This window comes from Stigmatopora nigra, chromosome 16 (assembly GCF_051989575.1).
Source record: "Stigmatopora nigra isolate UIUO_SnigA chromosome 16, RoL_Snig_1.1, whole genome shotgun sequence".
Taxonomy (NCBI): Eukaryota; Metazoa; Chordata; class Actinopteri; order Syngnathiformes; family Syngnathidae; genus Stigmatopora; species Stigmatopora nigra.
Window position 1 is genome coordinate 5677320 of NC_135523.1, and position 26208 is coordinate 5703527.

General features: G+C 38.1%; 1 protein-coding gene across 2 annotated transcripts in view; it reads right to left on the bottom strand.

Moving 5' to 3' along the window:
* Positions 1-26208, bottom strand: part of adarb2 (adenosine deaminase RNA specific B2 (inactive)) — a 135429-nt gene that overhangs the window by 31881 nt on the left and 77340 nt on the right. For both annotated transcript variants that reach the window (XM_077735895.1, XM_077735896.1), the window contains 2 exons: positions 3673-3759; positions 1756-2708 (listed from right to left, as the gene is read on the bottom strand). In XM_077735895.1, coding sequence (XP_077592021.1) covers positions 1756-2708; positions 3673-3759 — 1040 coding nt within the window. The remainder of the gene's footprint in view (positions 1-1755; positions 2709-3672; positions 3760-26208) is intronic.

A 26208-nucleotide genomic window follows, 5' to 3' on the forward strand; every position in this document is an offset into this window, starting at 1 on the left:
CAAAGCAGTGCATGGGCAAACAAGTTAATTTGATAATGTATGCTTTTACGTTTTAAGCAACTCATAAAAAGTAAGTAGTATATATAGTATATAATCTTTTGCTCTTGGCTGAAATGTCAGGGTGAACCAAAAAGTACTTATATGTAAACTTAATATGTTGAGATTTGGCAGTTTTACTTTTCAGTACTTTTTGCACAACAACAAAGAATTGAATGACAACATTCACAAAGTGTTCTCATGAAATCTGCAAGGACATCTTTTTGTGACTTCTGGTTCTTTTTTCAAAATGTCGATGTACTCAGTGAAACAAGTGGGCCCTTCCCTCTGACAATCACATTGTTGATCTTACTCCTGATCAATTTTCAGTGGCGTCTTGGTCACAAAATGTGTTTTTTTTGACACTATGTCCATATTAGAAAACAGTGCACGGACATTCAACAGGTACATGGAAAGAACACATCACAATAACTAATTCTAAAACTGAAAAGACAACACAGCAACCTAATCTCACCAATGAATAACCTTTAAAACGTGGACAACATCTTTTAGGAAAGAAAATCTCTTACTAGGAGACATTTCTATCCTTATTCCTCAACTATTGTTGTTTCAATGTTGACATTTGAAATTCACCCCTGGAAATTCAGATTCCAGCTGAGCAACATTAAGATGACTAAAAAAAAAATTGCTCACCAAAACCACAAATAGCTTAGCACAATAGTGCATTCTACAAACTGTTCACATCCAACTACATAAAAGTACACCTACATCTTAACCAAAGTGCAGCCGATGATTTCCTATGCAATCAGAGTTTTGCACAATTGCCTGGCAAAAATAGAGTATTTGAGTAATTATGGTTAATTGCAGCCGAATCTCAAACACATCATATTCCTAAATTGTTCAACTTTCCTCCTTTAGCATTTGAAATGATCTACGTACTAGTGAGTCAAGCAGACTGCGCGTCTGACTTGCAAGAAATATCCACAAAAGAGTGCTCTGTGGAACTAAACTGGTGCGCCAAATCCTCTTAAAATCGCTTTAGACACCGTGGCAGAGGGGAAACAGGAAAAGTTTCTCCCAGGCAAACGTGCAGAATTGCTAGGTTGATGCCATGCTCTAGGGAAGGACACTTGCCGGTTTATTTCTTCAAGGATGAAAATGGATGTTAATACTACCCAACATGTGCCTGATACAATTGTGACAATAAAATCCCTATAAAAAGACTATAAAAAATATACATACATACATGTGTGTATATATATACATATATACACACATATTTACATACACAATACAAACAAACAACACAATATATCAGTCTAACAATGTAATTGGGATAGTTTCCGTAAATCGATTTCAGTGGCTGAAATGAAGTTTGGAAAAGCATTAACAGGTGCTAGGCAATCTCACAGTTGATTTCCAATTTCCTCAAGTTCTTTAAAAACTACTTTCCTGACTCTGATTGCAATTTGGGTATTTGGTTAAATGACCATGGCATGGGCTCAGTGTTTGTTTACTAATTTTTCCATGCTTTCAGATAAGCTTCAAGCAAAAGATTCAATTCATACTCGCTGTCGCAAAAACCTACTTAAAATCTGATTCCTGTGTTGAAAATTTAGATAACAATCTACTTTGTCTTTTTAATATTTCTCATTGTGTTTGGCTTTGAGTTCCAAGACTGCTATTTTGAATATTACATAACATTGTAGTTTTGAGTGTGTGGTAAAGAAATTTAGCTCAAACCAATTCTGCACTCACCTGGGGCAAATGAGGACATATCTTTCTGCTGGCTTTGAGGCGTGTCCTCCCATCAGGTGCTGTCCTGATATTGAAGAGAGCCTCGAGAGCACACTGTGCTGCATGAATCTTAGCCATTTTCTTGCTGCGACCACAGCCCTCAAAAATCCGTCCATCCACACGCACCGCCATAACAAAGCTTCGCAGTCGTCTTCCCTTGGCTCGTTCGGAAAGACAGGCGTAGCGCAAGCCGGGACGGAGCTCATTGAGCAGCACCACAGGACCTTTGGGCACATTTGTTTCTGGAACAATGCCCCCTAACCGCTGTTGAGCCTGTACCATCAGGTCCAAAGTATGGCGAAGCAAGCGCCCATGTCTCAGCAGCTCACTTGATAATAGTTGACTTTCTGCTTCTGAGTTGCAAAGGGTGAGGCCATCAGAGCATGGAGAAGATTCAAACTCTTTGAAAAGAGTGTCAGGGAAGTCAGCTTGGTCTGAGGTGAAGTCGGCTGATGGGTTTGAGATGTTTCCCATGGCTAGGTGGGCCTGAGGAGCATTGGGGAACTGAATAAAGGATTTAAGAGCCAACTCTGCCGCCCGCATCTTAGCTTTCTTCTTTGTGGGTCCCGTTCCTTCAAAGGTTAATCCATTAACCTCGACAGCAATTGAGAAAACAGGAGCGTGGACAGGACCAGTTTGCGAAACCATCTGATACTGCAGGCCTGGTTTTAGCTCATTGAGCTGAACCAAAGCATTCTTTGGTGCCTCTGACCAGGACAGTTTCTTACAGATCAGACGTAGTTGGCCCATGTAACTGTTGTTGTCTTCTTCCAGTGGGCGTTTTCGCTTCAGACCAGAATTTCCACTTCTTGCAGATTCAGCACAGAAGGTTGATTGACACTCAGCAGACGCTAAGGAGCGATCCTCCAAATTATCAATGTTGCGGTTTTCTTTCACCTCTGCACTGCTCGTACCTGAAGGGGAAGAATGTACTTAATCTCTGCTGAACAAAATGAATGGAGGAAATTTCCCCCGGCTGATTGAACACCTTGATATTTAATGAAACAATATTAAGGCAATCTCATACCATAGGCCTTGGTGATAGTGCTTAACAAAAAATCCAGTAAAATGGGGGGCACTATCTGCCAAATCATTCTGTAATCTGTCTGTAAATTGGTTGGAAATCCTTGTTGTAAGTGAGAAACTGGTCCCCGTGGCCAATGCAAAGCAAAAATCCTATTTGTAACGGGGTTGGGGATTCCACCAGTGGTAGGCGCATTCAGAATGGATGAGAGAACGGTTTATAGCTTGCTTTATTTCACAGTATCATCCTCCCAAAGAGTAGAGGCTGAACAGCTGCGATACACTCAAATCTAGTTACAAAGTGGCGGTGCATTGCATTTCTAATGAGAAATTTATAAAAATGTTCAGAGCTCCCTGAAAAAAATTTAATGGGGGGTTATGATTAGTTGATGGTTGGCCATTGACATTTTTGTTTCTTGTTGTTTTATTATTGTGAAAATGCATATTTTTATTTTCAACCTGAATCACAATTTTAATCCAGCATGTAAAATCATCTTGACCCACAGAGCTATAAATTGGATAAAAATTAAGTTGTAAAAGACTGAATGTGGATCATGATTATTCATATTAATCTTGCTTTTCATTATTTTCATCAATTGATTTGGTCTCATTGACTATAGCTCAGGGAGCTCTTTTGGACTATCAATAGTTTTACTCATAAAAAATGTGAGCATGTTATTGCTGTGAGACTCTTTTTTTTAAGAGGACACTGCACATTTAGCTTAATTGACTGCTTGAAATCCAGTAATATGTCATGACCACTTTTGGATCAGTTGATTTGGCCTAAAATGAGACCGTCTGGCAAATCCTACAGTCACAGAGTTAGAGAATAGGAAAAAGGAGACATTATCTTACTTAAACTGTCCTCGTCCTCTGTGCTGCTGGTCCCAGGGCTGATGTACTTGAAGGGAGTGATCAATGCTGACAGCATACTGACTTTCTCTGGAGGGGAGACAAAGGACATGCACGGTCAACATGAGCAAGGCAACACATTCAAGGTTTTGATAGTATAATCGATTAAAAGCCTGCATAAGCACTGGACCAAACGCAGAAACAGAGCTTCTGTGATTATCCACCTGAGGTATTTTTTTTCCAAACCAACTAAGACCCTTCACTTCTGGGGATAAAATTCTTTTGAAATTACAGCTAACTTGCTGGCAGCTGCTCTCTCCAGTTACCCCCAAGGGACCTCCTGTTGTCCAGGTATGCGTGTTGTTTGCAGTTTGAAGCCCTATTAGAGCAAACACTTAGTCTGGTGCTCTTCATGCAATGCTGAGCCGAATTGACAGGCCAGCCTGGCTCCTTAATTACAATCCCTCTGTGCTTGAAACGGCAGCTAATCATCAATAAACGGAATTTCAAGGAGAGGAAGGGATAAGGAGGTTTTGCGGGAGAAATGACGATAAGTAAGAGGGTCAGAGGTAAACCAAAGGTAGATGCAGTCTCAGACCTTTATTTAAGCCCTCAGTTGTGGGGCAGAAACAGTATCACCTACCCAGTAAATGCTCTACGCTTCATGCAACATTTAAAGTGCAATGAACATGGTTTGATAAAAGCTTAAGGTTCATGAAGAAAATTGGCCCTCGGTGCTCTCTTGCTATGATCGCAGCTCAACAGCACTTAAGAGGCTAAATGACTCACTGACACATACAGATACGCTTTAAACACAGAGATAGCAATTGTGCTGGGCGCTTTGGTCCGATGTGACAATAGAGCCATTTGCATTCTGACCTAATTATGGCCAAAAGCCAAACACAGGCTGTAATTTGGCACCAAATGACTCGCAGGGCCAACATTATTCAGAGTATTTTAAAATGGGACTTAATGGTTTCTTAGGGTTATCAGGGTGGCTTTTTTTATCAATGGATCTTAGTAGACAAATTAAAGAGTAAAATATTGACTGGTAATAAGCAATCAAATGTGTTTATTGGGCTTGCGTTGGATGGTATGACTATGCTATTAACTCTGGCTTTTGCTCTAAAGAATATGAATGTGATGATATGTCTGTAGGAAAACAGATGGCGAGAAATACATAACCAGCGCTAGTATTAGACCTTATGAATGTCAGTTCTAAAATTGTTTAAAATAAACCCAACCTATTACCATAAGCTTTTGCACAAAATAAAGACAATTGAACCAACAAAATGCTTTAGCTAGACAACATAACTCAAGGATCTATCTTAGAGTGAATAACCCCTTAATACAAAGCTTGTCTTCAGGAATGACGCATTTTTGAGAATTTTTAACACTTCAATACTGACAGTTGGAGAAAGCCCTGCAAGTCCCATAGTTAATTAAAATGTCCTAGGAAAGAGCAGAAAATATTCTATTTGCTATTTACAGATGCTGCTGAATCAACTAAAGCCTAGAAAGGAAAGCTGTGTGGTTTAGAGGTCATTTCTGAAATGCCACCACTGATCGTCATTTCATAGCTTTATGAAGTGCTGGCACAAGCACAGGGTCTGATTTATGAGTAGGCTGTGTACAACAGCATAGGCAGTTTCTTTTAGTGGTTAACAGCGTAACGAGTGATTGATTTTCCCATTGAAGCACAGTATATTTTCAACCTCATCAATTTAAATAGACAATAGACCATAATTCACAATATAATAATGGTACTATTGGTTGTCTGTACCACTGATGCTTTTCCAGGTACTTGGTTTTCCACTCCACATTCCAAAAAGCTGCAAGTCAGGATAAATGAAGACTACAAATGTCCATCGATGTAGAGCAGTTGTTTGTCAATATTTATTTACCCTCTGATTGGTCCCCCACAAGTTAAGAAAGATCCTGATGGCGACCAAAAAATTGACAAAGGTCAAAAAGTGATCGTTCAAAGCCTTCCTGTGTTATATTCATCAAACACGTCACGCCTGTTGTGGACACTATTACCTTGTGTGCCCTTCACAGTATCTCTCATCCATTTCTTTTCATTCATCAGCGGAATGAATGAAGGAGACAATGCATGCCAATAAAGTCTCAGCTCACTGCGTCCAAACCCTCGCCGCATACCGTGACACAGACAGACGAGACGATGCTCATTTGTTTCCACCAAAGTTGGAGAAGCGGTGGAAAATCTCGGCACTTGGCCACAGGCTCGAGGTACTGACAAAAATGTGTCCATTCACAATATGAGTAAGTCCTTGCTCTCCCTGTGTCATTTGTGAGATGAGGGAAATGAGCCCGAACAGATTTCCCAATACCTTAGCATCACGAATGGGTCAGATGAGTGAAGGCAGACGCTATTGAAACAGGCGCTAGGGGAAAATCATTGACTGGACCCCTCGCTCTCTTTCTTTACTGCCACTCTCTTTATTTCCCTGCAAAGCTCCTATTGACAGTCAATAAACCACTAAATAGGTGTCTGATTTGTTTTCCCCCTGCAGATAAATTCCGATTTTGTCATGTGACTAATCCAAATCTTTTGAAAAATATGCTATTGAGTGTCGTTTCTTGACATTGTTTTTACCCCATCGCCACAGACATCCATTTTTTTAAGCAATGATAACACTTTTTTTTAATTATGTGACTGTAGCCTAAAAATAAAAAATAAAAACATCAATTGTGTTTAACTACATTACAAAGTGCTTCAAATGATCGTTTTCAACAAGGTTTTGAGAATTAGGTTCTTTGGAATGTGGCACTGAATAAAAGTTTATCTATTTTTTGCCTTCCCGGTCATAGAATTCCTTGGAGTGGCATGCTTGACTTCAGGGAAGACGAAAGTTTAAGAATATTGGACAACAAAAGCCTTTTAATGTTACATGTGCAGTCTAGAAGTATGCTATTTGAAATAGCAGTACAATATGAATTTTTCACACCATGTTTCTTTTATGTTGTGCATCTGGGGTCGTGGAGTAAAAGTATGCTTCCTTTGAAAAATGTGACTGCAAAAGCTTTTAGCACCAGAATAGCAAGATCTTAAGTATAGAGCATTATAATACCAAAAACTTGTTGTGGGGGGAAAAGTGGAGGTACATACAGGTTAAAAATGAGAAAACCTGCAATCTTAGATATCACATTAGCTAAAATGCAGTATGGCTGAATGGAGAAATGTTTGCCTCAGTCATTTTGGCAGCAAAGATGCAATGAAAATCAAATCGTAATTTGTCTCTGATAAGTGGCAGTTGTAATGCATATTCCCTTTCCTGTTTAACAAAATACATTATTAACATAACGCCACCATCCATGAGAATGACTCAATTACTGGCAATCGGACGCAGATGACTCAAACCTGGACCAAGTTTGACAGCCCTCACCTGATAACAGGCATTTTGTCATATTTCTAACACTGTTGTAATGACAATGTAGTTCTGATATTTTTCGTCCAGTATCTCAGCAAGCAAAAACATTGCTTGTGTTTAAGAGATTTGTGATCTTGCGTAAAAGGAACCAATTCCAATATAATTTAATTTCAATATTAGTGCCTTGTCATGTTGCTTGTCAAGAAATCACCACTGCGGCTGTGCCTTTCTGGAATCACCAATCATTAGTTTTGTAATTAGCCTCACAAAGAACAGAAACAATTCTCTACAATTGGGAACAGAAGTAAGAAATAATCTACTGTCTATATTACAGAATTTAGACTTCTCATTATTCAATTCTACAGAGAACACTTGAAAGAGAAACTTTTCTTCCCCTAAATACAATTTTCCTTTTAAATCCTCGGGTTTTTATTGGGTATATATTTAATTTTCTGATGCATCTAATTTGCCGGGTTGTTCCCACTTTTTTTGTTCCATGCAAAATGCCGCGTTGATGATTTAGACAAAGCACAGATGGTACGTGGCCACTTTTCACCGGCTGTTCCATATCGCAGAACCCAACACATCTGGAAGGTAGCGAGAAGCATCTTCGCACTAATTTGTTTGTCACTATACATTGACGGGACTATCTGTCATCCTGCCAGGCTTTGGTTGCGGCACGATGTTTGAACAACATGGCTAGTCATAAGTTTCTGACAGCCTGGCTGCTTGGCCACAAGGGATTCACTGACATAAGCCATCTAATTGTTAGAGTGAAGGCAAAGGGAGGCAGGGATTTTGTTGGGGAAAAGAGAAGACAGTATATCTTATGTTTTTCCACTCACTGAAATGTACATTTAGTGGAAATGAAGGCTGCACACAAAGTGCAATGACAGTATATGACCACTGGCGAATAAAAATGTCAGGGATAATTTCATGTAATGTCAACATTTCACATAGTGAGAAGTTGGAATGACAGAATCTCGTTTTTTCAATTTTTGTTGTCGACAATGGTATAATATAAGCAGTCACTCCCGCCAACATGAGGTAAATCTGCAAAATGTGTTCAGAGCAATAGAAAATGTTAAAAACTGACTCCTACAAACCCAAAAGAATACAACCTAACGAGATGTAAGTAGAGCCAAACCTACACATTCACAATGCTACAACATCAAAGCTCCTTATTACACAACTACTAGATCATAAATTCTTTGCTATTAATTTGTAGCTAATCTATTCCTAATTACACATGAAAAACGATCACTTTCAACTGTATTCTTTTCTATGCTCAGTTGTGTGAAATAGTTTAGGGTAAAATATGGTCTTTATATTCATCATTAACACTGTTAACGGTCACATCCACAAACCTTTTTTTGCACTATTTTATTTGTTGAAAATATTCACTATTTTAAAGGGCTGATTTGTGTGCTACTTTACAAGATAATTATTGGGGTGGCATCATCCAAAGTACAGTATATCTATTGTACAATAGAAAACAGAATTCTATATGTGAGGCTGAAACATGGAGCTTTTCAGTGAAATGTTAATGACTGCACTTGTACAAAGATCTATTTTTCTTCAGGTAAAAAAAAAAAAAAAAAAACCCAAAACACTTATCTGTTGACAAGCACTTTCCTAGACTACTTAAGAGCAAATTAATAATTCAGGAAAGGATGTCGCTATGGTAATAGTAGCTGCAAAGAGACTTCAGAGCACTCCACATCTCAGACGATTAACTCTAAGGTTTATTTAAATTGAAAAGGTAAAAGCAAATAAGTCTTGCTTTGGCCCAGAAAATTCCCAAGCTCGCTCTAAGAAACTACATTGGCCAATTTTTTGAGGAATACACAAGTAAAAAAAAATGATGAATAGAAATTATACATGCATAAAACAACTATTCATTTCAATTTAATACCGAGATTTTGAAAAGTCCGAAAATTGTCCGATACTTGAAAATAAATAACCTTGAATTAAATAGTTTTTATATTCATTAAAGTCTACATTAGCTCTGATAAACTATACAGAGCATGGTAAAGTTCAAAAGTCATTCCGGGGTAACGGACTTCCCTCTTAAATTGCATGTGGCATTCAAGGAGCGTGCAAATGCTGTAAAAATAAGAATGCATTCACATGCCATGAATAATAAGCACAGAGCGAAAGACAGAAAGGAAAGAATTATTGAGTGTCGAGTTTTTTTTCACATTGTCACTATTTTCTGAAAAAAGCTTAAATAATAAAAAGGTAAAATGGGTGCCTTCAGATGTCATAAAAGGGTTTTGCTGTATTTCTCTAAGTAGGTGTCACAAAGGTGAAGGTGTGTTGTGTGCAATATGACAGCTTTAATACTGGCTGTTCTCAAATGTCTAGTACGCTTTAAATCTTTAATTCTCTTGCCACTTCCTTCACGAGTCCTTTTTGTAAAGTCATTTCTCTGCATTGTACATATCTCCTCTTATAAAAGGAATGTAGACTGACGTGTAAAAATGTCCTAAATTGGCTCCCAGGCAAATGGTCGATGGTTGTAACGCAAGAGGAAAGCTTTACTAAGGATTTCAAACTTTAAACTACCAATATATAGTAGTTACATTAAAAAAAAAATGTTATTTCAATACTGCTGCCTTATACAAGTCACATAAATGTTTTATCTTTTGTAAAATTAATGTAATTTGGATATTTTTGTACTATTTCAAGAAAACATGGCACATGGGTTTAACTAACTTGTTATTATTATGCACCACATAAGGGGAGTTATATTTAAAAATGTTAAAATTGTCCCATTAATGCAATCCTCTGATCTCCCACAGACTTTCTCTGAGCTAGTGCTACTTTCTAACCACAGTAGTGCCTCAATAAAATATAGGTTTTCATTCATGATTCAGGGAGAGGTTGTTATAGACATGTGCAAGTTGAATAGGCCAACTGGAGGCCTCATTTGTACAACATTCATTTCCTTTGATTTTGAAGTACTCGGCACACCTGACTTCAAGCGGGAAAACTGGTGTTAGTACTTCTAATTTCCACCTTTGCAGCTAAAGAAGGTAAATTATTCACATATGGTCCCCACATCGTTGTGCAAGGGAATGTGGATGTCTGAATGTTAAAAAGAACACTCAATATAATTGGGAGTGCAAATGTTGGTATGCTTAAAATAGCTGGAACCCGCTGGACGACAACTCATGACAAATTGAAGACGAATATTAACAGAGAAGCCAAAAACAACCTCTCAAAATACAAGAATGTTAGGTATCAGATCAAGAAGTCTTCTTGGGAAATAACTAATAAGGACAAAACTGCTGCAAATAATGGTGGATGAATACAGTAACAGTGTTGTTAATCATTAGACTAAGATTTTTTGGAGAATTCCACAACGTAGATCAAGCAAGCTGATATGGCATCTACTGTCTGCGTAAGCAATGGGTTTTGCTCATGATGCATGACCCAAAACAGGCAAGTCCATGGAATGAAACATCCTCTTAGTACTGCTCTAATAGACTCTGATGGGTAACAACAAACCAAGCTTGGCAGTGGTACACAACATGGCTATGTATAATCGAGAACACCCTAAATGCTCTCTGACACTAATACACACCTCTGTCTGCTTAGATCCGTTGGATTCAAAAGAGGGGTACACACTGTCCTTGCCTATAGTCCTACTGTCTACAGGGTGTGTTTGCATGCCTGTGAATTTTACTAGAAACAGCAGTAGCCAAAACACTTCTTCTGGGTGCCATTGTAGCTTTTAAATATAGTCAGTGTTAACACAAATTTGATACTAGGAAGAATGAGTCACATTGGAGCTATGTAGTGGATTATTGTGCAATTTTTATATGATTGTAAATCATTTTTGCACATTTTTGTTCAGTTTGATTGTTTGTGCTTGCATACCTATTTAATATATTTCAATCATTGCAAGTCTGTATTATAATTTCAAATTGAATCCAGTGACCCAAGGGAATCGGAACATATAATTAAGCAACTAAGAGAAATCCAATTCCATAAAATGAAGAACCACTAAATTGAACATGCAGATTATCTTGCTTTTTATTGTGTGGCTATAAAGAGAAAGCTCATTAGTGTGGTAAAGACCTATCAAATTTGAGTTTGCTTACCATTAAAAATCATTACAGTTTATCATTATCATCAACATTTGATCATTGTAATTACAAATATTATAATTAAAGTGAAAACTGTTTCGCATGAGAAATGGAATCTCAAACAAAAATACCTAATTTTTGTCTTCATCTCCCGTTTTAGTAATTGCAATTATCTCAACAAAATGTTACACAGTTGTAGTGGAAGTAATTGCATATCTTATCATTGTAAGAGTATTTTAATTGTTGGCACATAATTTTATAGTATTTGATTTTGAAAACAAGCTGCACTGACTATCAGACAATTGTAGAGGACCGGCTTTTAAATGCAAGATAGAACACTTTCCCAACATATATTTTTTCCGTTTGGCTCAACACAAATCATCCTTCCATTTCTGTTTGAGTTTCCACCTAATATACTCTTGGAAATATCCCTTCCCTATGGAACTAGGGATTTTCTGTCCCTCTCAGAAAAAGGTTCATAGAGTAATATTGGTATGGTTCCCTAAGCACTGGTATGTAATATAAACACAACCACCAGAGTTGTTCAGATATGGTGAGAGAATATGATACTTATGAACACATTTTGATCCATATGATCCTGTCCAACCCTTTTAATACAACCCTTTTCCTTATCTCTTTCCTAGTGTAAAGACTCAACAATCACATGTCCACCACTCAACAGATTGCACTCTGGTTAAAATACGTTCTTTTGAGACACCCTTCAAAACGTCTAGAGTTGGAAAAAACAACAACCCGATTGGTCGATACAGGCCTAACTTCTGAGATTGGTCTTATCAAACTCCACAACTGAAATCTATCTATCGCATAGTAGGCCATCACATTTGGAGAATCAGCATTGAGAATGTTTTGACTTACTGTCTATAAAACAATACAATTTACAATGCACGTTGAAATTTCATCCCAATGAGTGTCTGTTGCCTAGTGCCTGGTGCCTGGTCAAACTATGTCTTTGCCTCCAGCAGATTGCCTCCATCCTTGTCACATGTGCCTGGAAGCAGCTTCTCTACCTGGCTGCGTGGCGCCCTGCCTGTCAAACCGACTATCTACCAATCAATCTGTGAGTGTGTCCACCTGCATGCAGCGATAAGAGGCTGTGGGTGGCTGGAGCTCTGACACCAGCTGATTTACGCCGGCCCCTTCCCTTCAGGGGTCCGGTTTGTGCGAAAATCCCTAGCGACTCATGCTGTTTCTGTGCAAAACGAGAATATATCTCTTTGTCCGTCTGTTAGCATGCACGTTACACCAACATTGTCAAAATAAAGAACTGACAATGAAGTTTCGTATTTGCGATCACGTTTCAATTATCTTCCATGACGGTTTTATTGGGGATGTATAAGTGGCATACTGAATATTAGTTCAAAGTGAAAAGGAAACTTGTTTTAACATTGACAACTTTCTCTTAAGCCGCCATTCTATCTTTATGCGTGTTTTCTGATAGAAAAGTCTGAGTTTCTGCGACTACTGTGAATCTTCTATGTACCACGTGCCAAGATTAATATGTGTTAATTTAAATGAGAGGGGGTGAAATTCAAGCTATCCTATTGTGCTTTAGTAATTCCATTGGAATATTTGATATGATCCCTTTATTAAACATGATATTGCGCTTACTTCTTTTCTTGTAGTGCTGGTGCCAAGTGATGCTGAAATGAGACCGTCATAATGAAACAACGAGACCCATCACGGTTTTAGCTTCCACATGATTGTGATAGAATATCACACTGTATATTCAATACACCCAGAGCCTGTTTACTAAGATAATTAAATCCTCAAAGGATGTGAGGAGATGCAGCACGTAAATTAATTTGAGCTGCAGCAACAGAAATGATTTATACCTTTGGAGGAAGGATTGACTTCCAGATCAAATAAATTGGGTGTTTTCTTAATTAATTACCGCTACAGTGCGCCATTAAAGAATATCAGTTAACAGATGACAGTGAATACAGTCGACACTTCTGATGTGTTATAATGACAAAGTAATCTGACGTTCCTCACTGCTGAAGAGTTGGGAAGGCACATAATTGTGCTATTTGGAATGCCTGGAAAATGTCACATTATTGGCAACATTTGACGCGATCGGAGCCACCGTCCACTCCTTGCCAGCTGCATGTAGGTGACTTTCATTTCATTCCTTTTAATCAGTGGGCAAACAGAGACCCAAGATGAATTAAGTTGATGAATTACGAGTTACTTAAAGGAAAAAGGTGGACACAAGTAGCGATCAAAACTGTCTTATTTCATGTCAAACCCATTTTTTTTAAATTACTGTACAGTATTGGCATTTCTCAAGTAAAGAAATGATGCTATGGCGTATATGTCACATTCTCCATACCTAAAAAGAGCGTCCTGCCTTTGGATCAGTCAGATCACCAAAAATACAAATAAATAAAAAGAAAGTAAGCCTTCGCTCCCTTCAAATGAAGTTATGCATCACTCCTGAATTTCTCATACACAGCTGATAACATTTTGAGGTGAATTCTTAAAAAAAAGTCTACTTGACATGGGCTAACTTCCTCCTGTAATTAGAAAAACTCATTAAATTCATTAAGCCATCCCTTGTGTTGTGGGATTTGTTATACATGCACCGCAAATAGACTGCCACCAGAATGTAGGCTAACTGAGGCTGTTCTCATATCGACAGAATATATTTAGGCTCTTAAAAGGGAACATTCTTTGGGATATTTACATTTAAAATGGATCACAACAAGCTGTTAAAAAGCCATGAATGAACTCCCAGAAGCACAACATTTGCAGGGAAGGATATCAATGTGACACATCCCTGAACAACCCTTTGTCTCTTCTATTTATTAGAGGCCTTGAGCGACACCATAACTGATGACGGCTAAAAGCCCTATTTTTTCCTCTCAAGTTTGGGCAATGATTGTAATTTGGGTGTCAGTGAGAGTAGTAATTTATCATTGGTTGGATTACTTAGTGGTCTACAAACAGGGTGCTATCCATCTCTGTTACATGAGCACTGATGCTAGTGGTGAAAAAGTACTGAAAACCTTGTTATTTTTTTGTGTGGAGAGTCCAAGAGATATTCTTCTCTGGCATTACAAACTAAAAATAAATCCCATTTATACTAGTGTTCAGTTACCTAATCACATTTTCTGTAATAGGACAAATAACCACATTCAATATACAAATATTATCCACTATACTGTAATGCCATAATTGATGGGAATAATATCGTGTTCACATTACTAAGAAACACATGCTACATTTTTTATTACTGCAGTGTTACATGAGATAATGATTGCAATTTTTAAATAATACCATATTTTTAACATAATAAATAATGATTTTCATACATATTCATGAAAACATATGCTACTGTATTTGTCCCTTCCCCCAGCCATCTCGACAGCAGCCTGTGCCGCTGATAACACAGAGGAAAGGTTTGCTTCCCTGCAGGTGAAAAACAAGGTGGACACCTAGATACCGTGCCTCATGCACCAAGCTGCATTTACAATAAAACCTGTGTGGCATTGACATAAATCTGCAGCATGTGCATGCCCAGGATATGCATGACTTAAAGCCGTAGTGTGAATGCCAAACATTCTAATAATTTTGGAATAAAATACACACAGAGTCTTGCCCAGCCACCTGAAATACTACATCATAATTGTAAGCCTTCATTGAAGATGGAGAAAGACATAGATGTCTAAAACTAAGATTATATCTTTAGTCCACGGAATCATGCGAGTTGTATCGAGAGCAAAAGTAATTAAATGGTTTGAGGATGTCACTGGAAATGAGGATTGTATCATAGGATGCCTGGAGCTTATCGTGTGCATGTGCATATGTGTTTGTGACAAGCGTGCCACTGCAGTGGAAGATGACACCTCTGTTGTGCATTTGTAGCCGACTTAGCTAGTCGCTCCTCATTAACCCTCGGAAAGATAAGCCTTTTTTAAGTCATGTTTGAACAGCCTCTGTGAAGTATCTCTCACTGATATGTGGCTAGCCAACCACCACAAGCGTCTTTCCCCTCATCTTTCACACATTCATTAATTATTCTTCCTCCCTAACCTCTGCCAGATTACCAGAATTAAATTTCAGTTTTAATTACAGACCTAAAATCGCTATGAATCCACCACCTGAGCCACACCGAATCGGCATACAAGCATTCTGGGATGGCGTGCTGTCGTGGCCTGCTAACAAGGTTAAAAGGTGCACAGTGTGTGTAATAGGAAGCAGAGGAACTCACTGAGCAATCGTTAACACCGTATTAGGTACTCTCCCTCTTTGTCTCTTGCCATGTTACCTTCCTATTTTCCCAGTGAAATACACAGAGTAGCTTGTTAGAGGCACTAGGCTAGAAGTAATGTAATTTAGCTAAGTGGCAAATGTGGAGGTGCCAGATGCGTCTTTGTGCTAGATGGTGTTGGCTGCTATGATGCAGCAAGTGCAGGGATGCAAAGCTGTTTCATTATCTGCTACTTAATGTGATGCTAGTAAAAAAATATATGGTAACTGATAAAGAAGCCCTACAGGAGATTGCATGATTATTATAAGACTAATAGATATCAGACCAAGAGTAGGAATTGTGAGTTCATATTGATGAATACGGTATGAAAAATAGTGCCTATCAAAAAGGAAACAAAATACTCAAGAGTGAAAAATGAACTATGTTTGGTCTGTCCATCTTCTTTGAGCCCACCTAAACAAATACAGCAGCAGAAATACAACCTGCCAGTTGCAAATGTCCACTTATGAACCACTTATCCACACATGTTTTGCTGAGACCTATCCTAGCCAACGATGCGAACCAGGGAGGGAACACCCTAAACTGGCGGCCAGCCAATTGCAAGGCACAATTTGACAGACAAGCATTCACACTTACATTCATACCTAGATCAACCAGACTACGTTGCATGCTCTTGGGATGTGGGAGAAACCAGAGCTCCCGGTAAAAACCCATGGGAGAGCATGCAAACACCACAGGAAGGTCTGAACCCACCAGAGATTGAACTCTTGATCTCAGAACTGTGAGGATGACGAGCTAACCAATCACCCATGGGGCTGTTCAGTTCTGAGGATTATGTTTTAAAAAAAAATCATGACAATGACCCCAATGTTAACGGGTTAGCGCTGCACTTAGTTGTAGTAAATGTTTTACAGACAGTGTGAGCTGTTGCCTATCACAGTCATCATTGGGTGTAAACTCTCAAAGTGGCACATATGCTCATTGTCTGCAGGCTGTGAATTAAGCAGGAACAATGTCATGCAGTCTGTAATACAATTATGCGTGAGAGGACTACATGTTGGAATGGTGAAAAGGGTTTTGTGACAGGATTTCATGACTATGAAAGGAGATTTTCTAATTAAGCAGTGGTGCATAATAGAAGTCTTTGAGCTTTCCACTGTGTGAAATTGCATGGCAATTAGATAATCATCTACGTTGGACATGGAAAAACATTTCCACGATAACAGTATAATAAGCATAACATCACAATCGTTATTAATGTCATTAATTTTTTACATACTATGAGTCACTTTTATATTCACACTGCACTGCAACACCATCGAGTAACCTTCTAGCAAAAACATCAATTGTATTTACACACACTAAAATTAGATATAATCCATTCCAGCAGCTCAGATAGCATTTGTTCCTGTCTGACATGTAAATGCATCTGTGAAATGACTATCACCTGGTTTTAAGGACATTCCCTTAGTCTAGATTTGTGTTGAGGCAAAAATACATCCTTAAAATGACAAGCACTAAAGTTAATTACAGCTCCTCTAAAATCAATAAAACATATTTGTCCCAATGTAATCGCTCCTCGCACTGAGCTGTGGCCTCTGCGTCTTAACAGTAACTATGGCAACTGCAAACAATATGAACAGTTTCTCAGACAACTGTGCTCAAGGATTAATAAACAGAGAAGCCAGATTGATACATTTTCATGATATTTTCTGCAGTGATTGCCACAAAACAAACAAATTCACCCATAAAGCACAAACCTCCCAATGGACTGAACATTACATGCCTAATGATAAACGTAATGATTTCAAATTCATATTATGGTTAAGTAGGAGTCCAACTAATAATTCAAATTAAATGGAACCACAAAGTCATAAATCAAGATATGTTTTTAGTACATTGGCTAAAATATTTCAGACAGTGAACTCTGAACAGATGGCTAAACATTCTTATGGTTTATAAAATATAAATACATTATACTTTTTTGCATGAAATAGCAAATTCTATGGAGATGAGTGTTTCTTCAATCATTGCCTCTCCCAGAAAATATCTAAGCAATGAATAATACTAAATACTTATAGCCCTTCATAATTTCTTTTTTTTAAAACTTATTTCTCATTAGTGTGGCCATCTGTACCATTGTTTATGCCATTTTTGTATAGTATGTCACAAGGGGGTGATGAACCAACCTAATCCTTTCATGCATGAATTTTATTTCTTCATCTACTTAGAGTGAACTGTCAGAAGTGTTATTGTGCAAAAGCTCAACATGTTACCACATATACACCTTGAAATTAACACCTTTCGGTTTCACAGTCAAGCAGGGAAGGCAAATTCCCAGACAGTATTATCTCATATAAACAGACAAATTACCTCTTTGTTTTAAGGACACAAGATTTTTTTTTCTTCAAAAAGGAAACACACACACGTTATGAAAATCCTCACTATAAATGGGAAAAATAAAGCACTCAAAGAGAAGCTAAAGTGGCACTTACAGATACTCGGGGTAAGAAATTCTCTCATTAAATGGGTCGCCCTCTCGCTTGCCATGCAGCAGAACAGATGAAATGAAGGTTACTCCGTCCTCTCTCATGGCCTACATCCTGATGCCAGAGCTAATTGCATAATTTGTTTCAGAATTAAAAGCTAATAGCAGTCACTTGCAGAGTAAAGCAAGTCCCCCTGTTTCACACTCATTCGCTATGCATATTATTTTATCCTCCCATCATATTTTGATTTCAACCAAAAATAGGAGCATAACTACCTGCAGTGGACTGCAGTAACTCATACTACTTGTTACAACACAATACTTTCACGACATACTGAGTTCCAACAACAACCATTACCATTTTCATTATTACATAATTAAAAGAACAATATATCTACACTAAATTGTAGAATTATATGGCAATTCATTTTACGCCCCATAAACAGATTATTACGTCCGATTTGAGTGTCTTTCCTTACAAAGACAAGGAAAGAAACGCCACAGGTGGGTTGTGTCCCCCAAAAGTTACTCATTGAGAACTGTTAGTAATATTAAAAAGGAGACTTGCTGTTTTCTTTGCTTTTATGGCCATAGCTACAACATCTCAAAAAAGGTATACAGGACTATAAAATACTTCTTGTGTACAATCTACTATAGTTCCAGTGTACACATTACTGGTCTGAGCACATGGACTACATTTTTCCTCCTATCGTGTTTGTGGCTCAATTTTAACAATTCGAACAAGCTCATCTTTTTTACATGAGGAAAGGATGGCTACCATCATTCTCCAGAAATGGGAAGCAGAAAAAAATACAGAAAAGACGGGGACAAAAGGTTAGTGACCCTTTACATGAGACAGTAATGTTCACTTCTCCAGGTAAAAACTATTTTGAATTTCAAAACCGGAACATGGGTCAAAAGAGCACTTGGTACTACTACATTCACAAGCTCAGACTTTAGTTCATATACTGTGGCAGGGAGCAGATTCATAGTTTGGTACCGAATTGTTAATAACAGTAGTTTTCTGTCAACTAATTCACCAATCCATCTCCTGTACCAAAACATGCATTGCATTTGGGGTATTTGAACACGTGGTTATTCTGTAAGGTTATGACATGCTCTCTCCTGGACAATATCTGTGTCGCTGCTAGACACGGTTTTTACGCAAACATTATTATTAGATTAAACATCGCATCTAAAAGCGTGATTAATGCAGTAAGTGAATGAGTGCATCAATTCAAAATAAGTCTTTTCTATTGATGACTTTTCCCATTTTCCAGGAGGAGAAAATACCAGCGCTGAAATAAAAGTTTAAAAGCTATGGCCAAACCATTCAGTAGCTTTAATCGATCCTATGGTAAAATAATTCCAAATTGCATGAATGATGATGGAATTGAAAAATGGGTGTAACCAATACTCATGGTTTACTGAGAAGCCTTGTTAAATGTTTAATTTCAGCATACAACTTTTCTAAATATGAACTATATCAATTGCAATGCCAATAAAAACCAAGGAATAATAAAAACAATATTTCTTTTTCGTTCCTCTGCATTATTTCAGAGCTCGTATGAATACTGATGGCACAGTGGGTGTGAAATACTTCATATGCACTTAATGCAATATCCAGCTAGTTTGGTATGGTATATATTTAAATATTTCTCTTTCATATGACCTGACCCAGGTAGCCAATGATCCGTATCTGGCTCTCTCTCTCCTTCCTTGATGCATATGCCATGCAAACAGAGCCCTGGGCACAATTCTTAATTAAGTTTCTGCTCAATGTGCGACCTTCTTTCAACTTCACTAAAACAAAACAACAACGAAAATCCCTCCACCACTTCGTCTTCGTCTGTTTTTACCATTTACAAAATAACAACTACTCGCTGAACATTCCTCATACCTTTACCGAGAATGTACTTATGTCCTGAGGTCATGGTTTCCATTATGCTCGGTAATAATGTTCCCTTGCATTGATCCAGTTTGGAAGTTTCAATTTGACAGCTCCCCCAAGTAGGTACACTGACATTATTTCATCAGTCATATTAAAATGTCGGTGCAACGTCCTGAAATAAAAGGTTCGGTGTTAATAAAAAAAAATAAAAAAGGAACAAACTCAATGGACTCTCAAATACCAATCTCCCCAAAACAAATAATTAGGCTCTTTGACTGTTAGAGTTAGTGATATATCGTGACTGCATTAGGGTTTAAATTGTTTCTATTTTGTTGTTGAAATATCGACAATCAATTGTGAACGTATATATTGGCTACTAAAATTTATCTTGACAAGCCTACTTTTAATAGAGGCAGCAACATGTACCTACCACAGTTATTGCAAGTATCTAATGCACTGTATTTGTGAGTGTTAATAGGAATGCGTCACTTAACTTTCAGCAGTAGTCCTTATAAGCCCTGGTCAAAGCACCCCCACACAACCAGAGAAATATCAGGGGCACCAGAGACGGACGGCATGGGGCTCAGGCTTTACTCATCTTTGATTAGTCCACATACTATGACGCACAATCACACAGGGCAGCTGAAGGAAAGTTAATAATAGTCCAACTTGCTTCACACAGTCAGTAGTCATATAAAGAAAGAAGGAATAGAAGTACTTTTGTGTGGCTGAGGGAGCATGTTGTTGAGAAGTGGGAGAAAACCTGAGTACGGGCAACGTACAAACTCTACACAGGAAAACCGGGGGCCCAGATTGAATCCTTGATTTCATAACTGTGGGGTTGACGTGTTAACCACACATCCGCTATGCTGCCACAATTTAATCAGTGTAAACAAATTGCTGAGATTGCTATGTGCATGAACCTCTTTGCTAATTTCCTTCTGAGCAATTGTCAAATCCATCAAGTCACTTTCCATGGTTTATAGATTATACTGAGATTTACGACAATTGTGCACAATAAAACTACTAAACTTTAAGACGTTGCAATGCTCATAATACACAACAAAATGGATAATTATACACTGATAAACAATCTTTAAAAGAATGAAGTGATGCAAGGGAAAGATTGATATGATGATTGGCTTCTTAGAGCAAGTAGAAGCCAGAGATTTTAATCAAGATTTGAGGTATTTTACCAGATTTGGCATAGGTTATCCTTGCCTTCCCAAAGCATGCTTTCCCTATCAGCTTATAGCACATTGATAACACCAGAAAACAACACACTTTCATTATTTTGCTGAAGGCAGGCCAATATATCTCCGCTTCAAACATCTCTTTAAAATATATTGGGTTTATCTGGTGGCGATTGAAGACCAATTAATTTTCATTTTTTTCTACTTCTATGTAAACTGAATAACCATCAGCACAATACACAATATTTATTTGTTTTTTTTTCCGTTACGACTGCCTTTAGTAGATGCATGAATCCATTTTACATATTTTATGATCAGATAGCCTAAAATATGTATCTGTTTAAAAAGTTGCATTTGAGTGTGTACCAGACTATACAGCATTGATACATAGATGTAATTTGGATGGAAAATATGCATGAATGTGGAATTTGACCAGGATTTTTGGCTGAGGCTACCAACATATTAAAACAGGTGTGATTTGTCAAGTTAAACAGTGGCTTGTCGTTCGCCTTTCCATTTTGTCACGTGAATCATTCTGCTTTCACCAGATGTGGTTTACAACTGGACTAACATGTGGTTTAGTTTGCCTCAAGACAAAAAAAGTAGAACATACATTGAAATGTGTCTTCTAATCCAACGCAATCTTCACTCACTTTTGCCACATCCAACATGCACTAAGCAAACCATTTCCTCCTTCTGTCAAGCTGCTCCAACAAATGCTTCACTTGTTAATGGGAATAGAGAGAAGCCTGCTTATTGGTGTGGAGTTGTTGGGGCTCACACCCTGAAAAGACAGATCTCACCCTCTTTCCAAACTGCAATTGTTTTTGGCACTAGTGCAATTTTATTTGCACAATTTTTACATCTCCATCCTTAAATCAATTCCTAGGTTCTGTCATCACTTCTGATCTTCATTGGCTGCAATATAGTGAGTATTATATTGCCGTCTCTCACCCTCTTTTTGCACATAGTTACAGGAGCACTTTGAGGTGAAACTAGAGCTGTTAGTAAAGCATTTGAGAGCATTTTCAGCACAGATGTTTCAGCGCTGTCGTGCATAACTCTCTCATGATTTGATTGGCAGGCCAAGCCAGACAGCGACACAGCGCTATAATTACTGACAGCGAGGCTGTATGCACAACACAAACAGAAGCCGACACAGATATCTACGTTGGGCTGAGCTGCTCCATTCATCTCAACAAAGCCAACATCCTAAGAGTTGTGCTAACAATATTCAATCACATCGTAATTGATGTTTCTCCCCGTTATAGATGGAAAAAAACTCAAAGGAACAAGCTTTCGTCATTTTTTTCCCCCATCTTACTTCTGATTGTCTTTCCTCTCGTAGAGACAGCAGCCACATTTTGCTATAGCAATTGGTGTACATAGTTTGACAGAAGGTATAGAGTGGCAAGTACAATTGTTGTAACATTTATAGCTCAAGTAACCTACTAAATTTAGTTTGCCAGATTGGTGGAAAGGTATCCTTTTGGTGAGATGGAAGAAAATGACCAACAAATATGACCCAACAAATGGAGGTGAGACCCATTTGTATGTAGCAAAGCAAGCTACAGCGAGAGGAAGATCCATTCTTTTGCCATCTGCTCCACACAGAGCCACAGTTGCCTCTTGCCTCCATTGATTTCAACTGCCTGGACAAGCCAATGCTAAGCCAAGCAAGATACAAAGAAAAGCATTTAGGTCCTGCCAACTGCGTTCACTTACACAAGCCTACATGGACAAATTAGAGGGCCAAAAGGTAGATGAATGACCGTGAAATAAAACCTTCAACCCACCATGGGAAAAAAAAACAACTACCTGATAAATTAAAATTGGTTAGATCTTCCATGTAAATGTGCCATTATTCTGTGAGGCCAGCAAGTGAGGGCAAACATGAGTTCTGGAGTCGAATTAGACTCAACCAAATCAAACATGACAAGAAATGCTACCTCCTTAAATAATGGCAATTAATAGATGGAAATGGATTACTGTACATATAAAATTAATGAAGTGCTCACCAAAAGCACCACGATGAGCCAACATTAGAAGCAATTCAATGTACATTCTGTGGCCATTAGAAATTGAAGAAGCAAGTGGATTGCTGGTGGCATTGACTGATTGTCTCTACAAAAGGTTTGATGACATTTAAATATAATAATTGCCATTAAAACAAAGATAATGCCTACACTGCAGTGAAATTAAATGAGCAGCGTCAACCTCATACAGTATCTACTTGCAATACATCTCTTCCGCAAACACTTCATGAGTGACCGTCATCATGCTGCTAATGTTGACACAGACAAATAACAAGTAAAGATAAAGTTGTGACTGTCACTGAGCTGATAGAATGAGACATGGCAGAGATGGATGGTGTTCCGATCACATGCAGAGATGCTCACAGTTTAAGGAGGAAAACATTCATTTAATGTTTAATGTTGAGACTACTGGTCATAAATGTGACCTAACACCACTCAAAGATTTGCATGAACAGTTAATACCATGGGAGATGAAAATGTGCTTCCTTTTAAACATTTGAAAAGACAGCACTGGCTAGGATTTGAAACTAAATTCCTTGAATTGTCTTAATAAAAGTTATGAACAAATATTATAGAAGAACGATTGAGCCTCAGCCTAATCCTGCCTTTTTAAGAGGCATGACAGAAGACTTGTAGATATATTTACCGGAAGAGATTAGAACCGCATTAAAGGTTGCCTCTGAAACCTGCTGTCTCCAATGTAATGTTGGCACTGAATAGTTTGAATGTTGTACACAAGCTGTTTTTAAGTCTAAATATACAACTAAGAGTAGGCGCATGGCATTCATATCAAGACGTAATAACTAATTGGCCGACCATGACTTCAAATGGTTTTTAATATCGCTTCCTGGAGCTGTGTGTTATTCTAAATCTAAACCGTTGAGTTACAGCCAAGCATAAGGCTGAGCCAGCCAGCAGTTCTATCTTCAGTTCATTGTTAGCACTAATATGCTTTAATAGTCTTTAGCCTGAAGCATATATACGGTGTGCATCAATGTTGTGTTAACTGCTTCATGTGCAGCAGACGATCATCTGTTCTAATGTTTATATCCTTGAAAAACTGTGATTGCAGATCCCTCATACGTAAGTGTGTGGAGATGACATAACATTATTTTATCATCTGCACTGTTGTGAAATTTAGACTGACCACGAGTGCCAATTGCAACCAATCGTAACATAAAAGCAGACAAATGTGAATTAATGTCATCCCAAGCGAACATCACTTTTTTTTCTCCGCATCCCCATGCATGTGTATTTAGTATATTAGAAAGAGGGAAGTGTTTGCTCTGAGGCCATGAGGCAGACACCAAACACTTCAAAGACTGAGCATGATATTTGCCTGAAGACACAAGGTTTAGGCTCTGATATGCCTCTGTTTTCATTACGATTAACCAGACGTCAGGGCAGAATGTCTTTAGTCTAGCACTGTTCTGGTGGATTTGCAGTGCTGTTTGTCTTCTTAAATCTACAAAAAGGGCTTGGCAAATGAACCCTGAGCCCTTGAATAAATCAACAAGAGGAGAGAAAGAAGAAGGCTCGAGCAGTGAGGAACTACGAGGTTTATCTCGGATGTCTTCATCCTTCTTTCATGTCATACATCCAGGTCATTCTTGTTTTTCCTTAACAAATTAGCCAAATGACATGAGACAAGACTTGACCTAAAATAGGTTTTCTTATCATCTTTACAAATATTCTACAACCTTTAATTGCTTAATGTTTAAAGTGATAGATAACTATTGACACAGATTGTTTTTTTCTTTTTTATGAGTCAATAACATCTGTGCTTATCTCGTTAGTGGTGCCACAATTAGCTTTCCAATTCCTAGGAAACAAGTGTATAAATGACCTCGTACAACACCAGAATATTGTAGCACTATCTAACACGGACTTGTAGGTCATTAGCTTAGAGAGACAGTTTGACCCCGTGACATTTCAACTAACATAGCCATTCCTCACTAATGAATATGTCTGTGTCAGGTTCCCGAAAAGAAAAAAAATAAGCCAGAGTAAATTTCTTCCTCCTTTTATCATAAGAATGCAGGCGAGCCCAGTGGGGGCATACAGTCAACACTCTACAGGGACAGTCAAGAACAGACTGCGAACTAGAGGAGGCATTCATGCATTTTCCTCATCAGTGGTAATATTCAAATACATGGAGTACGTCTGCCTATTGCTCCCATATATGCTCCACATTTGAAAAAAAACACTCCTTGGCTGGACCTCAGCCTGTGGGCATTGATGGAAATTCAATGAGCTCTCATGACCCACAGGTTCTAATCATAATCATAACCCACACAGTTACTCACTATCACTCACCTCCTCCACTACAGACTTCTAGTCCCTTCGTGACCAATGGGCTCATTAGCTTATGTAGGGGGGGGGTATTTAACAAAGGTGGGTTGGCGGACTTTAATTACTTCAACACCTTTTCCATATGTATTATTCAGTTGTGTAGGAGGTATTTGGCAAAATAAACCTAAACGAAATACATTCCATTTATCGCATACACTTGGTTCTCCAGGCAATCACACATTTACTGTGAGAACAGTTTTTTTTTTTCATACCACTTCTCGCAGTTATTTTGCTAACAATGCCTACACTTCTTTTTATAGTGTGAGCTTCCAGATAAATAAATGTGTTTGTCAGTGAGTCAGACATAGATCAACACAGAAATAAAAGTATGAGATGGTGGAGGCACACGACCAAGTACTAATGGATAATTAAAAACAACTTTACAGTGTTACAGAGTAAACTACAATTTCTATTTGAATACCTTGAAGACGGGCATTCTTAAGACTCCAAGAACAAAACATATCTTGTATTTTAGAAAGTCAAGTCAAACTGTGACATATAGAAAATCCCTGTTTTACGCTGCCTGTATTACTTTGTATTTGAGGGCAATCATTTCTACATTTAAGCGGCTCATTTTAAGTGGCTTAGTGCGTACCGGCAATCTGGAGAAGGCACCTTCAGCAATCAGCAGTAGCTGCCATATGTGAGTAATGTTATGGGTTGTAGAAGCACGGAATAGTGCAATTAATTCCATATTCCAAAGAAATAGAAATTCCGTCGAAAATTATAGTGCCACAACTTATTTGCTAAGCATGGGTCTGTTTGAATAAGTACTTTGTTTAATAACAATTGAATGAGGAATATTCGGAGCAGTGGGCTAGGTAACTTCTGCCCACTTTTCACTCCTCTCACCAGAATTGTA